Source organism: Mastigoproctus giganteus, chromosome 10 (genome assembly GCF_048544385.1).
Source record: "Mastigoproctus giganteus isolate SK-2022 chromosome 10, ASM4854438v1, whole genome shotgun sequence".
NCBI classification, from domain to species: domain Eukaryota; kingdom Metazoa; phylum Arthropoda; class Arachnida; order Uropygi; family Thelyphonidae; genus Mastigoproctus; species Mastigoproctus giganteus.
In genome coordinates this window covers 147,415,540-147,438,777 of record NC_143584.1, presented here as the reverse complement: position 1 = coordinate 147,438,777, position 23,238 = coordinate 147,415,540, and the positions used below count along the sequence as shown (strand labels likewise).

At 37.6% G+C, this 23,238-nt stretch overlaps 1 protein-coding gene across 1 annotated transcript in view; it reads left to right on the top strand.

Moving 5' to 3' along the window:
• The window catches only part of LOC150079350 (sorting nexin-13-like), a 392,325-nt gene that overhangs the window by 313,978 nt on the left and 55,109 nt on the right, over positions 1-23,238 (top strand). The window contains exons 21-22 of the mRNA XM_090382305.1: positions 7,749-7,937; positions 22,880-23,022. Of these exons, the coding sequence (XP_090238431.1) occupies positions 7,749-7,937; positions 22,880-23,022 (332 nt within the window). The remainder of the gene's footprint in view (positions 1-7,748; positions 7,938-22,879; positions 23,023-23,238) is intronic.

Below are 23,238 nucleotides of genomic sequence, written 5' to 3'. Positions count from 1 at the left end.
ATATTCTAGAAAACTTGTGCCCACCAATTGGCTAATTACAGGGTATTATGTTTTGTTGTTTTTTTTTGTTTTTTGACAGTGTTTACTCTTATATTTTTTATAATACAATACCATTACTGACTTGAGGCATATGCCCAGACCTATGTCCAGGGACCTACTATTGGTACGGGTTCGCAACCCCGAATTGCCTTTTACTGTTCTTAGACTCTACGTATTTATTTCTCATGCACGATTAGGTTGACCGAAAGCAATATTCGAGATGCTATTTTCTGCTATCTCTCACTTTTTTCGTCTCCAACAAAGTTTAAAGTCTTTTAGCACTACTTTGTAAGTTATGGATTTCTCCCCTATGCTGGTCTATATGCCTCATATGTTTAATTACCGACTTCCCCACCACTCAGAGTTAGTTTAACGTGATATAAATATGCTGGGAACTCATTTGCTAACTTCGTTGATTGCCAATACAGCCTTTTTGGCATTCGCTTCCCTCAGCCCATTTCGCCGGCTCCTGCCAGACACCACTGTAAGTTGTCCTCCTTTGATTACTGTATTGCTTTGATTCTAAGATGCACTTTTTTCCCCTATAAACGTCTCTAAAAATGGGGTGCATCTTAGAATCAGTGGCAGCTTACAATTGCAGTTTTTTCTGAATTTTCCTGTGCTTTGCACAGCACCACGTTTTTTTGTTTTTACGTAGAAACTCCGCCTCCAAGTTTGACTGTTATCACATTCTCCAATTCCATTGGAGAATAAAGTGGCGTGGGTGATTTCACGTGCTCTCGAAATGTGAAGCCACCTTTATCTCACTCAGCGGAAACTAGGAAGTTTTGTTTGTATCTTCAAAAGTACATAAGAAATGGAGTTACTGCATTTCGTTGATTTTGATCCCTTATTGCACATTAAAATGTCAAAAAGATTGCACTAGCTGCATTGAAATGAAAAGTTATTGTGTATGCAAAAGAACACGGAAATAGAGTTGCGGGTCGACATTTCGACATTAGTGAAGTAAATGTTCGTCATCCGAGAACTGATCGCAAGTCCATATTTTCTTGCATAGCAACAACAAAGTGCTTTACAGGATCTAAAAGAGGAAAATTTCCACAAGTCGATGAAGCTGTGATATGTTTTGTAATGGAGACACGCACAAAAGGATTACCCATCACTCGACAAGCCATTTGAAATGGCTTGTCGAGTGATGCATTTGAATTTTTTGCATTTGAAAGCCGGAGAAATTGCCAAGTCCCTCAGAATAGAGAAAATAATTTTTAAAGGCAGTTGTGGCTGGTGCGACAGACTCATGCGTCATAGTGGATTATCGTTAAGGCACTGAACATCTATCTGTCAAAAAATTCCTGCAGACTTTCAACAGAAGCTCATTAACTTTCATCGACAGGTGATGAAATTAAGGAAAAAAAGAAACTATGAGTTTAGTCAAATTGGAAATGCTGATGAAACCCCGGTCTTCTTCGATATGCCTCAAAATTACACCATCAACGTTAAAGGTGCTAAATAAATCAAAATTATAAGCATGGGCTATGAAAAGCAGCATATCACTGTGATGCTATGCATCACCGCTGATGGTCGAAATTTGCCACCATATTTAATTTTAAATCGAAAAACCATACCGAAGAATGAAATTTTCCCCAAAGATGTTCTTGTGCGTGCACAAAAAAATGGATGGATGTCGACAGAGCTTATGGAAGACTGTCTAAATGTTGTGTAGAATAGATGTCCTGGAAGTCTTCGTAACACACCTAGCATGATAGTACTTGATGCATTTCGTGGACATTTGTCCGAATGGGTCAAAAATAAAATCGTGCAAAAATGTGGTGACTTGGAAACCCCACCTCCAAGTTTGACTGTTATCACATTTTTCTGGTGACATGACTAGCCAACTGCAGCCACTCAATGTGTTTCAGTCAACAAACCATTTAAGGATTACTTGAGAAAGGAATATGAATCCTGGCTGTTGACCGACAACCTTCCGCTGGCACCTTCCAGAAAAATTAAGACAGTGTGGGCATCAGAATTGGCAGAATGGGTATCAACAGCTTGGAAGCTGATCCCAAAAAGAATAGTCAAGCACTCGTTTAAAAAATGTTGCATCACCAATGCTCTCGATGGCTCAGAAGATGATATATTATGGGATAATGAAGATAATGATGGCTCAGAAGAATCTGGCCCTGAATGTGAAGTAGACTCTGATATTGATTCAGATGCAGATATCGACGTCTCAGAAGATTCAGAAGGAAGTGATGAATAACATACCTACTGATAAATACTGGTACTGCTGTTGTTAGTAAATTGAATTCTATTATAATAAAAATATTTGTTAGATTTATTTTAGTGTTTTATATTATTTATTCTTTTTTTCTGAAATTAAGCTGCGTCTTAGAATCCTTTTGTCTTCGTATTACATTTCCTTTGTTTAAATTCACTTAGGGCTGCTTGCTATTTTATTCAATTTTACTTTTGTTGGAATTAATTTTATCTTGATTTCTGCTTTTTACTTTAAATTTTAATCAAGATTTGATTTGTTTCTTATTCTTTTTCATTTTGGTCTGTGTCGGGTCGGCTATGATATATACGTCAGCTCACTTTTTTCGCTTGCTACGTATATTTCATTTCAGAAACAAAAGCCTTACTTCTTGATGTATTTCCTTTGGTTTTGGCTGCTGACCCTTAATGTAGAAGTTAAAATCTTAGGATCTATAGCATTAAGTACTATTTGTAGTATTTTATTTAATCTGCTTATTTTTCAGGTGCTTATTTTTTTCCATTGTAACTACATCTGAGAGGTCAGTTTTCCCCGCTCATACTCTAATCTACTTATCTACATGCCATTTTGTTTGCTAGGTATTTCTGCTATTACTACAGTGCCCCGGGTCCATAATCCTATCCCAATATATTAGTTTATCTTTCCTTTTTTAGTTGTTACTTTTCACTACAGCCAATTATAATTTATACAGCGTGTGTGTGTATGTACACACACACACACACACACACACATACATATAACTAAATGTAAATGAAAAATGTTCCACTTGTATGGCATATTTTATATTTATATTTATTTATATATACGCTCAGTAATCACTCTGAATTATGACCACCTCATCTGTAATGGACTATGGTATAGCTCGCCATATAAAAAGCCAAACAGCTTTGTATGTTAGAGCAGTGGTAATTTGTATGACCAGTGATAAAGTAATGGTTATGATACATAAGAAAGATATCATGTAGTTTCAAAAGGACACGATTTTGGGAGCTTGTGCATTGAGTGCTTCCATATTGGAAACGACATACCTTCTTGATTACCCCTACCCCACTGTGGTTAAGGTGTACAAAGAATGGTGTCAAATGAGTTAAACCATCTGCTGACAGAAGTGTAAAGGATTACACAAGGTGGATGTTCATGGTAAGTGAAGGGTACAGTGCATTGTACAGGCTCAGTGGCGGGTCACTGTGCAACAGTTAACATCGCAATACAATATGGGAAATGCAAGTATGTATCCAAAATGACAATGTGTTGCGCACACAGACTTGTGGGGTTCCACAGCAGACAACCCAAGAGACACCCTCTCCTTACCGCTGATCATTGTTGATGACAAATGCTGTGACAGTAACAGCACACTGGTAGCATAGTGTAGGGTGTGTTTAGTGTCAAATGGCACCAGGGGTTCCCCCCAACTTCACACACTGGTTGGATACTGGCGCAAGCAGCACAAGTCCATAGACAGGCAGGTGGTGGTTGTTGCTTAATATGGAGTATCTTTTGCTGACAAGAACTAGAACCCCCCTCCCCTGGTGCATATGACCCAGCCTTTCTCTGGTGAGGTCTACTGGTAGCTCTGAGGAGACCATGTGCACCATGGTACGTTGCATTTTTTTCCTGGACAGAAACATGATCTTCCAAGACAAGAATGCACCTTGTCATCGAACCTGCACTGTGCACAAGTAGTTTAGGGAACATAGTGAAGATCATCCATCTTGATTGGCCTCCAAATTCGCCTGACCTCAATCCAATTGAACACCTGTGAGATGTTTTGGTACAGGAAATGAGGTATATGGACTTGCAACCATTAACTATTCTGTCACTGTGTAAAGCCTTGCTGGCAGCATGGCTGCAGATTCTTACGGGCACCTTCAGACATCTAGTAGAGTCAATTCCTAGGAAAATAGCAGTTGTTATCTGTGCAAACATTGTTCTAACATGGTATTAGGTAGTTCGTCATAATTAGTGATCACTCAGTGTATATACAAGGTACATTGAAAAAGTTCCCAGAATTTTTACTATAAAAGTTTATTGAGTGAACAGTTGGGCTTACTAAACTAATCACTTTCGAGGTACCATCCTTCTGTACACATGCTTGCTCCACCAGTTTTTCAAGCTTTGAAACATTCTTTAAAATCATGTTTTTTTAGGGCACATAGGGCTTCTTTGTCATTTTCTTTGATGTTTCCCTCTGTATTGAAACGACAACTCCAAAGTCCCATTTTCAGTTTAGGAAATAGCCAGAATTCAGATGTCACAAGGTCAAGGGAGGCTGCATCACTGTGTGACTGGACACTTTGTCATGGTGCAGGATCCAGCCATCCTTCCAATTTCGAGGTCATTTTCATCTCACATTCTCATGCAAAAGTGTCAAAATCTCAGTGTAGTAAAAAAAACACCAATGCTTCTCCTCCTAGTCACAAATTCATGGTACACTATGCCCTCTTTGTCAAAAGAAACAATCAGCATGACTCTAAGGCTCCTTAAGCTATGGGGGATATTTTTATGTGTCATTTGGATGATTACACTTAAGTCTGAGAGTCATAGGTGAACACTGAACTCTTCATAGTGACCATTTTTCTTAGGAAGCTGAGATCCTGCACAGATTTTTCAAACAAATCACCTCTGATGGCTTTCCTGCAGTCCATTTGATCATCCTTCAATAAGCAGGGAAGGGATTTTGCACACACACAACACATCCCTAAATCTTGCTTTGGGATTGTGTGCACTGAGCCTATAGACAGCCCAACTTCATGAGCAATCTCTGAACAATCATTTTGCACAAGTTCCTTCACTTTTATGACATTTTCTTCATTTCATGATGTCAAAGGGCGGGTGCCTCCGTAGCCAGGTGGGCAGGAGCAGCAGTGCGTAGCACACACTTCTTGATTAGACTGGGGTTCGAGCCCATGACCACCAAATATGGAGGATGCAAGAAGGTCAAGGAATAACCACCACATATATCCGGAGCAATATGGCCTTAGTTGCTAATGCTCCTAAAAACCAAATAACAAACATGTCAAAGGGCATACACTGTGTGGTTCATCTTTGAGTTTTTTCTGTCTGTTTATAAACCGATTAAACCACTCATAAGCTGCAGTTCTCTTCAAAGTATCATCTCCATAATTTTCTGTAGAGTGCTTGCAGCATCTCTGTAGCACTTTTTCCAAGTTTAAAGAAGAACTTGATGTTAGCACAAACTGCAACATTTCACATTCAATCAGCTGTGACACACGAATGAAGTGGTTGAACCAGTTCCCACTTGGCATGCATGCACACCACGGTCAACATCAATGCCCTACAAAACCTTATGGCCATAGCACAAACAATTTAAATACCAGTGTGCAATTCCAGGAACTTTTTGAATGTACTACATATATATTCTTTTCTTTTTTTTTTAATAAGTTAGAATTCTTCATTGAATTACAATAGCAACCTGCCGATCCCAGTGAAATCTCTGTACCTGCAGTTTAACCTATAAGTGGTTGGACGATTTTATAATACAAATTATAACAGAATTAGAAACTTTTAGCACAGTTTTTTATGACTATTTCCTATTAAGTTAATTAATTTTTTTTTTTTTTTTTTTTTTATGGTCAGTAGTTGGCCTGTGAAAAATTCATTTGTGAGAAATTATTCTCTCTTTGTGGCTCAGGAGAGCCAAAACATTTGAGGTCAGGTTCACAGCTCAAATTTTGTCCTCAGTGAGGATGAGAGTTTAATTAAAAATGGCATTGCCCTATCTTATTTTCAGATTCATATTTTTTATTTGTGTCTGATGCAACATACATATCTGGCTGATTCTCTTTATTGTTCTATAGCCATTGAGAATTTGACATGCCATGTGTTTGCAACATGATGAAAAACAAGTTTAGAGCATTCTTGGTGACTGAGATGTAACTGCCTCAAGAGTTCACTGTTTGTGTACCGTCTTCCAGAAGACCTCTTAGTGGCAAGCATGTTTGAAAGTTTCAGAGATTTGTAAATCCTCAAATGATTGAAGCTTTGACCACATGCAAAAGGAATCTCAAATAAAAGCATTCACAATTGTCTGTCCCCATTGAAGCATTTAATGCAAGTAATTAATTGAATGAAAGATTTCATTCATTTAATTTATGGTACTAATTGACATTTATAACATTGACATTCATCGATATCACGTTTTCAAAATAAATTTAGTTTTAAAGGTGTTTCATTTATTGATAAAGGCATTTGCATTTTGTGATTCATCTATAATCTTGACATTAATTAATATTGAATAAAATTTTGAATCAAACTAATTTAATTGGGGTTCTCTCTCTCATTTATAACAGTGGCATCATTAAAATTCCATGACTTACAAATTTATGTAAAAGTTTACTCAACATTAGAAGTTTTTAAGAGGTAAAATGATTATATACATCAGCTTGACATTTTAAAGAATCTTTTTTAATATTCACCATTGATCTTAACTTTAAATGTGAGTAATCAGTTGATTCAATGCCTTCTTTTATTTGCTTTATCATACCCTCTCTCATTTATAATATTGATGTTAGTTAATATTGCAAATTTTCAAAGTCCAATTTAAATCTTCCATCTCATTTACAGATGAAATATGCTTCATTTATCGAAGGCGAATGTTTACTGTATCATCAAACAACTTGCATAATTCAGTTGATTTATGAACGTTTGTTGTTTTTAAGCTTTCTTTCACTTACCTTTATAAGTTGGTAAAGTGACATTTTTACACCCTGTTTGCTTAAAATATTAATGTTGTTAATTAATACTGCAAATGCAGATTTCCAACTAATTGATTAATATATTTACTCAATATTGAAAGGCTTTGAGCAAGAAAATGATTACTCACATTATTGCAAATTTTCCAAAAAATTTCAATTTAAAGCATTCATTTATTGGCATTGACTGAAAATTTTCCTTTTTGTTTTTTAAAAAATAATTTCATTTTGACTTTTTGGATCAGTCTGCCGACCAAATAAACCACTTAGTCATTTACTTGTTTAATATGAAAGTAGTATGATACATATTGTTACTAAGTAAAAGAAAATTTAACTATAATTACATTAGTAATAAATTAGATAGTATGAATCAGAGCTGTAATACTCAATTAATATTTGTAAAATAATAAGAGAAGTTTACCTCAATATAGTATGTAGAACACTTCGGTATGATACTCCAGAAATTAAAACGAAAAAATCGAAAACTTACATTAGAGTAAAAAATAAATAATTAAAAACCAATTTAACACAATTAAAAATCAATTTAACACAATTTAAAAATTAAAAAGAATCTAACGAAAATATTCAAAGCGATTTTCCTTCCTGAAGCTGAGAACGCTTTTCAACCGTATGTCTTAATTTAGTAATAAGGGTTTAATTTAGTAATATTATTACTTTAGTAATAAATTAAACTGGGTAATATAAGCTTGTGAAGACCAACAGATATTCAGTAATAGTGTATTCTTTATATCTTATAGGTAGGGGCATTTGTAAGTCCACTGAAGTCTTCAGTAAAAAATGCAACTGGAATAGTAAAAGCATTACCATTTACTTTAAAAGATGGCTTGAAAGATGGTTTCTACAAAGTGCTAAAAAGTAATTCTGATCCAACCTTCAGTCCTCCTCTTCCTGATATAGAAAAAGTGGCAGCTGCAATTGAAACAGAGGTACTGTTTGTACTGAATTATTCTGCAGTTTTTAGTTATTTTATTTATTTTTTTTTTTATGAAAATCCCAAACACGAGAGGTATTAGAACCTATAGTACTTAGTACTGTGCTTGGGTTCCAGGTTGAGAAGACAAAAGAAGATATTTGTTGACATTAGACTTGAACTTCTGTAGACTGTAATTTTCAGGAAATACGTACAAAGGAAGGTTGTTACAGAAAACGACAGTTGAATTAATAAACGAGAAAGATGAAAATTTGGTTCTGTGAGTTTTAAGTTGGACAGTAAATGGATGTTGGCTGGTGCCGGCAAGTGTTCAGACTGTTTTGAAAGAGAGAGTGGGAATAATAAAAGCCAATTCAGAAGAACAGTGCCCATGGAAGTATCTGTAGAAAAGGCATGCAGCAGAAACAGTACGCCTATGAGACAGCGAGTGGAGACACTCTGTTGGAGAGGAGTGATTGATTAACCGAACTACCCTCTTCTGAATGGAATCTAGAAGCCTGAGAGAGTTTGTGGGGACACCGACCCAGATGTGGAAACAATATTCCATCGTAGGGTGGATTTGTGATTTGTACAGAGTGAACAGCTGTTTGGAAGAAAAGTAACACTGAGAGCAAAAGAAAAAAATGAAGTTTTTTAGATGCAGAGGAAGCAATATTTGTAATGTGCTTGTGCCAAGAGAGATTAGCATTAGCATTAGCATTAGTAGAGGCATTTGATGCAAGAAAGCAAGCTTATGCAGCATCAGCCAAAAAATAAAGTAAAAAAAATTAAAAAATAACTACTTCCACTTCACCCCTCTGTTCGTTCAAAATACCTGTCCAGCTGAGCCTTAAACTTATTTAGGCTATCAACTTCCACGACAAGGGATGGAACTCTTTTCCACCTACCAACCACCCGCTGGATAAAGGCAAATTTTCGCACATCTATCCTACATCTGTCTTTCCTCAATTTGCACTTATGCCCTCTCAGGTGATTATTCTGAGCAAGAGGAAAAATTCCTATATATCATTGACAATTGAGCTACTCTTGCAGCCCGTCTGCACTGCTCAGAGAACTTCATATCTGCCTACACAACCACCCCCAGGTCCCTTTCATTCTTTACCACTGTCAGTGTAGTACCACAGAATTGATACGTTGCTCTGGGGTTGCTGTTTCCCATATGTAGTACTTTACATTTGTCAATGTTAAACTTCATTTGCCACCTCTCAGCCCATCTGCTCAACCTTTCCAGATCCTGTTGCAGCAGCAGCAGCATAGTGTCAGTAGTGTCCTTGACAACCCTGTCAACCTTCGTATCGTCTGCAAACTTGGACATTAAGCTTGATATACCATCATCAATATCATTTATAAATACAGAGAACAATAAAGGACCCAATACTGAACCCTGAGGGACTCCACTAATAACATTAGTCCACGATGAGCAGTGTCCATTGATTACCACTCTGTCTTCTCCCCCTCAACCACCCCTTTATCCATAGCAGTGGCAAATTGCTGCTATGGATAAAGGGGTGGTTGAGGGGGATAAGACAGAGTGGTAATCAATGGACACTGCTCATCGTGGACTAATGTTATTAGTGGAGTCCCTCAGGGTTCAGTATTGGGTCCTTTATTGTTCTCTGTATTTATAAATGATATTGATGATGGTATATCAAGCTTAATGTCCAAGTTTGCAGAAGTCAGGGTAATCCCCAAAAGAGATATATCATTTTACCTAGAAATCGGAGTGTCACCAAAGATAAGCATAGGAGCAGAAGAATCCTTTTTGCGAGATATAAGACAAGACTGAGTTTTAGAAGGATTGAAATCAACTAAGTTGTCTTTGCCCCATAGAAGAATTACCTGGAGATCAGCATTTAAGGAATTGATAGTGGATATTCGAGAAGTTTAAGCTGATTGAGCAGAGCATGGTTTCTCAAAATGGAAAGTGAAATGCAATGTGCTATCATCAGAAAAACTATGAATAGGATTTCCAGTCAATGGAAGAAGGTTATTAATATACAAGAGGAAAAGAGTGGGGGAAAGAACTGAACCTTGGGGGACACTGGCATTAGTGGAGAAGTTAGAAGACAGAGAGCTATCTACCATAACCCTCAGTGAGCAATCAGAGAGAAAACTGGATAACCAATTACAGAAAACAGTTGGCAAACCATAACATGGAAGTTTGTTTAGAAGATATTTGTGCCAAACATGATCGAAAGCCTTTGAGATGTCAAGAGCAACTGCTTGTGTTTCACGGAATGTTTCCATTGAATTTGTCCATAAATGGGTAACATAAGCCAGAATATCGCCAGTGGATCAACACTGACAGAATCCATACTGGCGATCGTTGATCAGACAACAGAACCATCTAGTTTTAACAGAGGTGGGAGCAGAGATGGGCAATATTTGCAGCCAATAGCTTTGGCTAGAGACCAGAATGCTTGGCTACCATTAGGGCAAGAAGCAAGTTTTCTACTCTTAGCCTGTTCAAAATCTAGTTTGGACTGATTAATAACTGCTTTACAATTGTTGCGAGCTTTGGTGTAGGCAGAAAATGAAACTGAAGAAGAATTGGAAACAAGCCAATTACGATATGCAACGTCTTCTCTTGAACAGCCTTAGCACATTTATTGGAAAACCAAGCTTTAGAAAAAGGACGAGATTTTAAAGTGGAGTGTGGAATAAAGGATTCTATTCCTACAAGAATAATTTCTCTGACGATCTGAGCAAACATTGACATCAGAATTTTTGAAACAGTAATCCAACCAAGGAAAAGAAGAAAAGAAATCTTGCAGGTCATCCCGTTTTGCATTCTCGTAATGCCAAACAACACGAGATTGGGAATAGCCATGAGATAAAGGTTCCATTGGAGAAGAGGCAATCACCAAGTTGTGATCTGAGGTGCCTAATGGACCACTCACTTCAACTGTGTACTTAGAAGGGTTGTTTGTGAGGAAAAGATATTGTTGGGATATCAGAGACGTGGTGTCACACAGATATAAGGGATGCAGAACTGCAATTTGGGGAGTACAACGTCTACAGAAAGGATAGACAGGATAGGGAGGGGTTATGCTATTAGTTAAGAAACACATAAAAACCAAGGAAGTGAAGCCAGTTGACATCTCTGGACAGTGCAGTGTTGAGTCAGTTTGGTGTGACATAAGCATTGGGAGATCAAAATTGAGAGTAGGAGTGTGCTAAGCTAATGACTCTGATGAGTATAATAAGGAACTGTACAGGGAAATAGAGTGGGCCAGTAAATCAGAGAGACTTATAATGGGAGATTTTAATTTCCCAGATATTGACTGGAATTTGGGGGCTGGTTACTCACACACTAGCAGGGCTTTTGTGGATTTATTGGATGATTGTTTTCTACATCAGCATGTTCGGGAGGCAACTAGAGGGAGTAATACTCTTGATTTGATTATCAGCAGTGATTCTTCATGCATTAAGAATCTGCAGATAAATGAACCACTAGGTGGCAGTGATCACAGTGTGCTGAAGTGGGATTTACTCAAAGAGGTAACTACCATTAGGGGTAAAGGGAAGGGTTATTGCTTCCGTAAAGGCGACTACGATGGACTGAGACAGTATTTAAATTCTATACAGTGGGACCAACTGATGATGTTACCAACAGCAAATTCAAAATGGGAAGCATTCAAAGAACTTATCTTGGAAGCTACTAGGCTTTACATACCAACTAAGAAATATTGTTCAAGGTTTAGGCCAAAATGGATGTCAGATGAACTAATGAGGCATATGGCAGAGAAGAAAAATGCATGGGATACTTACAAATTAACACATGACACAGAAGCCTATGATAGATACAAGTTGATATGCAACCAAGTTACAAAGGGGGTTAGGCAGGTGAAGGCAGATTACGAGAAATCCTTGGCAAGGGATGCAAAGAAAAACAGCAAAGAGTTCTTTACTTATGTAAACTCTAGAAGGAAGGGGATGAATCAGATTGGTCCACTTGATATTGATGGGTCAACTGTTGATGATCCTGCTCAGGTAGCTAACAAACTAAATGAATATTTTGCATCGACATTCACACATGAGGAGTTATTCAGCAAGGGGAATAACAGAATGCCAGAGGTGTATTCAACTCTAGCAGTAAGCTACAGAATCTTGAAATAACTGGGAGTAAAGTGGAGGAGAAACTGTTGAAGATAAACACAAGAAAGGCACCCGGGGTGGATGGGATCTATCCAGTTATATTAAAGGAGGCAGCAAAGGAAGTAAGCAAACCCTTAGCCATAATTATGAGAGCTTCCTTGGACTCAGGGGAGGTACCCATAGACTGGAAATGTGCAAATGTGACCCCAATTCACAAGGGAGGATCAAAGGCTGACACAAGTAATTATAGACCTGTGAGCTTAACTTCTGTTCCAGGAAAATTAATGGAGGCACTGGTTAAAGAAGCACTGCAGGATCATTTAGACAAGACTTCAGTTATAGCTCGGACACAGCATGGTTTTGTTAAGGGGAAGTCTTGCCTGACCAACTTGACTGGATACTATGATGCAGTCACAAAAGAACTGGATGCAGGGAATAACTTTGATATTATATACTTGGATCTTAGAAAGGCTTTTGATACTGTTGCACATGGAAGACTGCTACACAAATTGGAGCAGTGTGACATTGGAGGCAAATTGCTGCTATGGATAAAGGGGTGGTTGAGGGGGAGAAGACAGAGAGTGGTAATCAATGGACACTGCTCATCGTGGACTAATGTTATTAGTGGAGTCCCTCAGGGCTCAGTGTTGGGTCCATTATTGTTTTCTGTATTTATAAATGATATTGATGATGGTATATCAAGCTTAATGTCTAAGTTTACAGACGATACAAAGGTTGGCAGGGTTGTCAAGGACACTACTGACACTATGCTGCTGCAACAGGATCTGGAAAGGTTGAGCAGATGGGCTGAGAGGTGGCAAATGAAGTTTAACATTGACAAATGTAAAATACTACATATGGGAAACAGCAACCCCAGAGCAACGTATCAACTCTGTGGTACTACACTGACAGTGGTAGAGAATGAAAGGGACTTGGGGGTGGTTGTGGAAGCAGATATGAAGTTCTCTGAGCAGTGTAGACGGGCTGCAAGAGTAGCTCATGGAGTATTGTCAATGATATACAGGAATTTTTCCAGCAGGGATAAGGAGGTGATTATTCCATTGTATAAGGCAATGGTCAGGCCACACCTAGAGTACTGTATACAGGTCTGGAGGCCTCATTTCAAGAAGGATGTAGAGCTGCTGGAACGAGTACAGAGAAGGGCAACAAGATTAGTGAATGGAACAAAGGGGTGCTCTTACGAAGAAAGGCTTAAGTTTTGCAAATTACAGTGTCTGGAGACTAGGCACCAGCGAGGTGATCTGATAGAGGTGTATAAAGCCTTGAATGGTTTAAGCATGCTCAATGCTGATGGAATTCTTCCTCTAGCTCAGAAAAATCACCTGAGAGGGCGTAAATTCAAATTGAGGAAAGACAGATGTAGGATAGACGTGCGGAAATTTGCCTTTAGCCAGCAGGTGGTTGGTTGGTGGAACAGACTTCCATCCCTTGTGGTGGAGGTTGATAGCCTAAATAAGTTTAAGGCTCAGCTGGACAGGTATTTTGAACGAACAGAGGGGTGAAGTGGAAGTGGGTTTTTTTTTTTTTTTTTTTGCTGATGCTGCATAAGCTTGCTTTCTTGCATCAAATGCCTCTGCTAATGCTAATGCTAAAGATCAAGCGTGTTGGCTGTATGGTTAGGGTTGTCTGGTATTCTTATAGATAAATGAACAATCTGTGCAAGGTCATTAGTAATTACAAAAGCCTCTGAATATCAACCAGCTGGGTTGGTGCGACTAGAAAACAGAAGCCAGCTTGAGTTGTGAACATTAAAATCACCTAGGAAAATTACCTCACTGTTAGGAAAGTTGGACTGAAGAAAGTCAAGTTGCAAAGAGAGGAAGTCAAAGAGCTTCAAGTGATTAGTGGAGTTGGGCGAACAGTAGAGACAACAGATGAATTTGACACAGTGAGGTAGAGAGATTTTAAGCCAGAGAAGATCGAATAGAGGAGATTCCAAATTACCAAGTCTCTGACAGGGAATATCGGAATGGACATATGCACAAGTACCACTTTTGAGGCGAAAGGAATCATATAGTAATAATTTGAGCATCTGAGATGAGCAGTAGTTGAATCAACCGATTACTGAGATTCTGTCAGAAAAAGTATATGGGGTTTGGCAGACTGCAAATGGAAATGGACATCGTTGAGATTAGAATTGAGACCATGTATATTTGTGAAATGAACTAGGAAGTGTTTGGGAGGTTTAGATCTTTTCGCAGATAAGCTTACTCTATTAGTTTGACAATTCATGGTGTATTCAATAGCAAGAAAAGGTGGGGGGACATACTGTATGAAGTAATGAAATTTTTGGATATGGCGTACACATGGTAAGAATATATGACATAACGTGGCCTCGACAATGCCTCCTGCATACACACTACTTGGACTTCCTCCAGTCACCATCTGGCAGAGTAGAGGTAGCAAGATCATACATTAGCTGATCCGGAAGCCTCCTAAAGAGTTACCAATAGGTTCGGTCCGGTGTACTAACTAGCGGCCGGCCTACGAACACCGTTTCAGAACTGTACCCTCAAAATGAAAGGAAGATTGGATCTCACCTTGATGTTCATCATAACCTCAAAAGACATCAGTCATACCGCATGATGGAAGAGATGGGGAAGGGTAGCTCTGGAGACTAAACATGGGTTCCACCACTTCAAGCCTCCAATAAGCAAAGTGGTGGTATTGCACCGGTTGATGAGCGTTATCTACCACCTACTATTGCCTGGTAACACAGCGGGGCGGCATTCCTCCATGCGGTGTGGGTGCCACACCTCGACCCCTTCTTACGTTGGTTCACACCTGGGTGGTCACCCAAAGTGTGCTTGTGCATGGAGGTTATACCCAGGATTACTAACAGTCTCACCATCGTGAATGTGCAAGCAGAGGATTTGGCTGTCACAGACCGTCCGGACTTTGCCGAAATTGGGTCCACTTGACTTGAATGTCACCCTAATATCAGTTCCATCAGCATTTTAGACTCCCAGGTAGCAAGTAAAGTTGTCTGGCATATCTGATAGAATGTCTGTGACAACCTCAAGGACCAAATGTAATTATACTACATGAAACTCAAATGAAAGGAGAAGATTAAACTGTGTGCAGCTAATTTATGTAGTTATTTGCTTAATGCCACCAATTAGAAGAAAAAGATATCTGTGACACTCTTGGAGGGATATGAAGGTGCTAGCAAGGCTTAATATGTGATCATGACAGAAGACAAATTATACTGTGAGTTATTTTACAATGTTACTAGTTCAATTGAGCTTTATAGTCATGCAATTTAATTGCACTGGTTACATTTTTAAGGTGTGATCTAAACATCATATAGGGATTTACTGAAAAAAGGAGGCAGTCAGCAACGTGAACCTGCACTTGGATATAGCATTCTTTGTATCAACAACAATCTCTCACTGCTACAATAAACACATACAGTTGCCTTCAACTGTATGTGTGTTTATTCACTAGGTAATTTTTAAATTAACTATCAGTAACTGTGCAATTTAACTGCGCAATTTAGCTGCATATCAAGAATGACGCAGTATATCATTTTAGTTTTTCTAGTTTAATAAAGAGAAAAAAATCAATTACTAAGTTATCAATTATCAAATTTTGCATTTGCCATTTGAATTGAAAAACATTGTACTATGTGGAATAGTCAAAAAGTAATTCCTTTTATTTTTTAAACAAAATTTATTTAACAATGGTAAAATTCTAATCTACAAGTGAAAGGATATTTTTCCCACCTACTTCTTAACCTAGTATTTGGCATTTATTCCAGTATTACATCAGGGTTAGAAGGCCATTGCAACTAGCAGAGTGGTTATAATTACTGTCCATTCATATTTAGTAAAAATGATTGAATTTGAATGCCATCAGAAAGGAAGGAATTTTTCACATTGTGGCTGAGTTAGTCTTGAGTGATGGTTGCATAGTTTACCCACATTAATGAGATTGATGTGCCACTTGTATAATAATGTTTTATAGATTTTGTATCATAAAGCTTTTGCCTAATTTTACCCCTTTTTTTTATCATTTAATACCATCTTGCATCACACACATTGTCAATATATCTTATCACTGCCTTGTTTAGGTTTTTACAGTGCCTGTTCACCCACCGATGAGACTCTGGAAAAGGACAAAACCATGATGAAAGACCAATCAACATCGTTTTAGGCCATGTTTATCTCCTTCCTGTCTTCAAACTGTTTTTTCTTCTACTGTCTATCAGAGGCCTAGAGATTTTCAGGGTTTTTTTTTTTTTTTTTTATATCACAAAATTAAAACCACTTGAATGGTAACAGCATACACTTTATATAAATAGTAATATCATATTAGTATCAGTAATGAAAGATGATGCCAGAGAGCAAACATATACAGCATCAGCCAAAAAAAAAACTCTCCACATCATCTGTCCATCCCCTCTTAATAATTTATTGAATTCTCCCTTATATTTGTTAAAACCCACTCCACAACACCCAATGGAACATTGTTCAAAACAATCAGCAGTTATTTTCTAGCCGAAAGCAAATTTTTACACATCTATTCTACAACCATCCTTTTTTCAATTTAAATTTATACTGCTTTGTGTGTGTTATCTGAGAAAGATTAAGGATGTCATCAGCATTTAGTTTATTCAATTCATTTAAAGCCTTAAACACTCAAATCAGGTCTTCTTGAAGGTGCCTAGTTTTTAGATGCTGCAATTTGGTTAACTGAAGTCTTTCTTTCTTTCTTTCTTCCTTTCTTTGTAAGAGTACCCTTTTGGTGCTCTAAAAGGGTACTCTTACCAACAAGATTAATCTTGTTGCTCTTCTCTGCACCCATGCCAACAGATGCACTCTCCTAAAGTGAGGCTTCCAGACACCTTTATGTAGTACTCAAGATGTGACTAACCACTACCTTATAGAGCAGGATAATCACTTGTTCCTACTGCCAGAGTTCTAGTATATTATTGAAAGAATCCCATGAGCTGCTCTAGCAGTCTGCACTGTTCAGAGAACTTCATATTGGGCTTTACAATTACATCTTAGTCTTTTTCTTTCTCCAGTACTTGAGTGCGGTATTGGTGTTGGTATTGGCTAGTGATACAAGAAAGTAAGCTTATGCAGCATCAGCCAAAAAAAAAATGATACTGTTGAAGTATCCATATCCATACCACACACACAGGAAGCTTTCCACACACCTATCCTGCAGCCATTCTTCCTCGATTTAAATTTATACCCATCATGTGTGCTGTCTGAGCAAGAGGAAGTATTCCACCGGCTTTGAGTTTGCTCAATCTGTTTATAGCTTTAAAGATCTCAGTCCAATTTCCTCACAGCTGTCTAATCTCCAGATGTTACAGTTTGCAGAACTGAAGCCTTTCCTGGTAAGAGCGCTCCTTTGATCCCCTCATTAATCTCATTGCTCTTCTCTGCAACTGTTCCAACAGATCCACATCCTGCTTGCTTCCAGAGCTGTATGCAGTATTCAAGATGTGGCCTAACCATTGTCTTCTATAATGGGATAATCACTTCTTTTTTACTTACTGGCAAAATTCCTGTATATTATTAGCATTAGAATTAGCAGTGACAAATGATGCATGAAAGCATGCATATACAGCATCAGACTAAAAATAAATAAATAAATAAAATGCAACACCTCCCATTTCACATATTCACTTCCTCTTATAGTTTGTATAGTACCTCCTTCACTTTATTTAAGCTACCAACTTCCACAACAACAGATGGAAGTTTGTTCCAGTAATCAACCTCGCTGGCTAAAAGCAAATTTAGCACATCTGCTCTGCAACTGTACATCCTCAATTTGAATTTGTGGTCCCTCATGTGGTCTGAGCAAGAGGAAGAATCCCATCAGCATTGAGCTTGCTCGATCCATTCAAAAGCCTTACACACCTCCATCAGATCACCTCACAGGTGCCTAGTATCCGGACGCTGCCATTTGCAGAACCGATGCCTTTCTTGTTAAGAGCACCCATTTGTTCCCCTCACCAATCTCATTGACATTCTCTGTACTCATTCCAGCAGCTCCACATTGTTCCTAAATTGAGGCAGACTTGGACATTACGCCTGATGTTGCTTCAACAGTATCATTGATAAATATAGAAAACAACAATCAGCCAAACACCGAGCCCTGGGGGATTCCACTAATAACATTAGTCCATGACATCTATTGATTATCACTCTGTCTTCTCCCACTCAACCAGCCCTTTATCCAGTTCACTTGATCCATTCAAAACCCTTACATACCTCAATCGGATCACCTCACAGGTGTCTATAATGATAGACTGCTTCAATTTGTATAGCAGTCTTTTACATACAGCATAAGCTTTCCAATTCCTTTCTGACCACTTTGTAGTATCCAATCAAATTGGTCAAAGATGATTTCCCCTTAACAAGTCCATCTGAAGTATAATTGCAGCCTTGAGATGATCCCGCATTACTTCTTTTACCAGTGACTCCATTATATTTTTCCTGGTAACAGAAGTTAAACTAACAGGTCTACAATTACTCATGTCAACCTTTGATCCCTTTTTGTGAATTAGGAACATATTTGCTAAGCTCCAGTCCGCAAGGACCCTGAATCCAAGTATGCTCTCATAATTATGGCTAAATGTTTGATTACTTCCTTCTCTGCCCCCCCCCACCCTTAATATAGTTGGATAGATCCCATCCACCACAGGGGCCTTTCTTATGTTTAACTTCAACAGTTTCTCTTCCACTTTCCTCTTAGTTATTACAAAATCATTTAGTTCCCTGTTAAAGTTTGATAAACTTCCGACATCCCCTTCCCTTAAAAAAATTTCTCATCTGTGAATGTAGATGTAAAATACTCATTTAGTTTGTCAGTAACCTGAGCAAGATCATCAACAGTCAAACTATTAATATCAAACAGACCAATTTGATTCATTCCCTTCCTTCTAGTATTTCTCATAATCTACCTTTACTTGCCTGACCTCCTTTGTGACTTGATTAAAAACCTTTTATATCTATCATAAGCTTCTGTGTCACCCAATTATTTATATACATTCCATGCATTTTTTCTCTGCCACAAGTTTCATCAGGTCGTCTGACATCCATTTATGCCTATACCTTGAAGAGTATTTCTTAGTTGGTATGAAAAGCCTAGTAGCTTCCATGATTAATTCCTTGAATGCTTCCCATTTAGAATTTGCTCATGGTAACATCATCAGTTGGTAATACTATATAGAATTTAAAAACTGTCTGAGACCACTGTCTTAGATCAAGACAAGAGTATTGATCAAGAGTATTGATCAATCAGATCAAGAGTATTGCTCCCTCTTGTTACCTCCCTAACGTGCTGCTGTATAAAACAGTCATCCAATAAACCTACAAAAGTCTTACTAGTGTGTGAGTGACCAACCCACAAGTTCCAGTCAATACAGTCGAAGTTGGTTATAATGAGTATGAAATTAACGAGATCACGGCTGTAACAAACAAAAAGCCATAATTATTTTAATTTATGCATATTCCCATACAATCGCTCATTGTTATAATGAGCGTACTACATGGATATACCATACACATTTTGGTAACTATGCAAATGTTCTTATTGCTCAGGTAGCCGAAAAAACCCAATTCTCTGAATAAACAAAAATGAAAAGAGTGACTTAGCTTTTATGACCACCCACATTGGATTAGCAGCCCGTTTATGGCCATGTCCTTTCAGTAAAGGTGACTATACAATAGTGCTTTGCCATTTCACTTGTCGCATTACCCTATTTACAGATTGTCTTGTATTCACTGAACAATAAATTTATTTCAGGGCTTCTAAGAACTTTGGAAACGGGATGTCTAAGAATTTTAGAAACAGGACTTCTAATAACTTTGTATGCAGATCACTTTACTGTCATTTCAAAGTAAAATCAGTTAGAAATGAACCCTTCCTTTGGAAACATGACTACTAACAAAAGAAAGTCTCTCTCGATTCACAAAAAAGTTGAAATTATTCGTGAGTTAGAACGTGGTGCAAATAATGTCGAAATGTGTAAAAACTTTTTTTGTCCTCTTCAACAGTATCAACATTGTGGAAGAATAGACATGTTTACATATTCGGCACTGGAAAAGAACATAACCAGAAAAAAAAAAAATTTAGAAAGTCTGGGGTTACAAACGTCAATGAAACATTGCTTCAATGTTTTCCTACACAAAGTGTGGATTTTCAATAGACAGTCCGATCTTGAAAACTCAAGCGGAAAAATTTGCTAAACAATTTGGACGTGATGATTTCGTATGTAACAACGGTTGGTTGGATCGATTTAAAAACTGAATACAAATATATTAATACAAATAATATGTAGGTATATACTAATATTATTTTTTCTCTCTAATATTTCTTTTGTTTTTTGAATCTATCTTTTTATCAAGTTATTGAGAATTTAAAAAAATAGGAGGTAGATTTAACTCATCACTGATATGGTAAGTAATGGTTATAACAAGAAAATTTTGTTAGTCCCTTGATGCTCATTATAACCAAGTTCGACTGTATCTGGAAAGTTAAAATCTCCCATTATAAGACATTCTGATTTTCTAGCCCACTCTATTTCTTTGTACAGTTGTTCACTGCACTCATCAGAGTCATTAGGCCTATACCACACTCCTCCCCTCATTTTTGCTTTCCTAGTGCTTATGTCAGACCAAACCGACTCAACATTGCACTGATCACCCGTGTCGACTGGCTGTACAGCCTTAAATTTTGTGCTTCTTAACTAAGAGCATAAGCCTTCCCCCGCTATCCTGTCTGTCCTTTCTGTACATACAAAGGGTACTAGGAAAGTTTTGCAATACAGCTTTGTTTATTTAATTTTTTCAAAGTAATTTCCTCTACATTCAAGACACCTCTCCATCCTCCGAAACCAATCTTTAAACCAATTCTGCCAAGTTTCACTAGGGAGTAAAGCACACTCGTTGTCTCAAGCCCGTAGAAGGTCCTCATCACTGGAAAACCGCCTCCCTTTTAGCTTCATTTTCACATGCGGGAACAGTGCAAAGTCACAGGGAGCAAGGTCTGGACTGTAGGGAGGGTGCTCGAGAAGTTTCAGTCCTGTCATGGTCAAATATTCGGTGCAGGCTTTGGCGCGGTAAGCTGGAGCATTATCGTGGAGCATTATCGCTGGAGCATTACCAAAGTCAAGAATGGACCAGGTGTCCATTCTTGACTTTGGCCGCAGGTTCTTCATAGATCCAATGACTTTAGGCAGGCATTGTTCAGTATACCACTTAGCTGTGACTGTCTTCTGTGTGTCCAAAACGACAAGTTCCACAATTCCACTCGATTTGAAAAATAGAGCTATCATTTTCTTCTTTACAGATCGGGATTTTCTGACAATTACGGGTGTGTCGTCATACACAAAGACCCAAACTTTGTTTTGAGCCTTGGTCGGCAGATCATAATAGTACAGCCAAGTCTCGTCACCTGTCACGATGTTGTTCACATACCGAGATTGTCCCTTATCAAACTTTTTTAACATCTCCCGGCACCAAGTCACACGTCGTCTCATCTGCTCTTCAGTCAGTTGATGCGGCACCCAGAGAGAACAAAGTTTCTTCACGTGCAAATGATCTTGCAGAATCGAACGAATTGCTGGTGCATTTAGGCACCAGCAATTCGTTCGCAAGCACTTTACCATCGCAAGCACTTTACACTCTCACTACTAATGAATAACTGAGCCCATCGACTTGGCGCGGCGGCTACTATGCACGTATGAACATGTCTCAACATGCAGCAACAAGCAGCTTCCTGTGATTCGTTGCGTCATATTGCAAAACTTTCCTAGTACCCTTTGTATTGTGCTCCTCATTCAAATTCTCCATACCTTATGTCTGAATGACATCACATCTCTGATATTCCAATAATTTCTGCATTTGATGTCTTGTCCATCACTTCAAATTTATTTACTATACTCCTTGCATAGTTGTGCATGGAGTGCTTCAAGGAAAAAATATTTTTGAATTGGAGAATAAGAAAAAAATTAAATATTCTTCTTAAAGAATAATTGCAAGATGGTACGCGCAATCGCTATTAATTTGCATGATATTTCTCTCAAAATGTCATAAATTTGTTATTACACAAGAGAAATTGACAAATTTTATTAATTCAGTCATGTGGAATTAAATCTATCATTTGTGAGTGCCAGTAAGTCGTCATTTATGGAAGAGATTAAGCATACTTTTTAATCAAGTATATACATTTTCCAACTGTACTGTACCACTATTTCTTCACAGTGGGTATTTTTTCTATATCCTGTTTCTCTCAGCTGTTAGCCATTTGTATTAGCCGGTTTTTTTTTTTTTTTTTTCCAAATGAAATCTGCTGGTAGTATTATTCTTAAGGGAGGGGCCTAGGCAAACCCTAATTTAAAAATACAAATGTATATAAATTATAAATACAAATCATGCTATAAGTTTTCTAGACTTGCCATGTTGATAGTTCTAAAACCTCCATTTTAATTATTCATAACTTTTCTCTTCAAAATACATGCTTTATCATACTGCTGCTTTGTTCTTGTTTAGTTTCCCCAAATGGTTTACTCTTTGAGCATTTAATAATGAATCAATAAGCAATGCACAACTTATGCGGAAGAATCTATCTTTATAAATAGCTTGCTTGCTAGCCCAACATGTGGACAGTTATAAAATTACTACAAAACATTGTTACCAGATGTTTAATTATTGCAATGAAAGTAAGTTTTTAATAACCATAAATTTAAAAAATATAAATAAATTGGCATTACCTCTTAAATCATGTTTGTAGTTAACATTTAGTAATATGAACAGTGTAGATTTTCTCCTTTTTTTTTTTTTCTCCCCCTTTAAGAGTGATGATATTCCACTTCGTATTATATTGCTCCTTATGGATGAAATTTTTGATCTGAAAAGCAAGGATCTATGGTTTAGGAGACGCATAATTGCTCTTTTGAGACAAATCATCAAGGCAACATATGGTGATACAATTAACAAGTATGTACACATTTTTTATTATATTTAGTCAGTATTGAAAGCTGATATTTTTAAATATGAATTGGATTAAGGATGAATTAGATTACTTTGAATAAATAACAGTGCTAATCTCTTATATGGTGACTGCAGAATAAACTGAGTACCCATAATACGCATAATTTTCATGATTACTTATTCTGCCATGCCACTATATGGTTAGATGGAAACTCTTGGGAC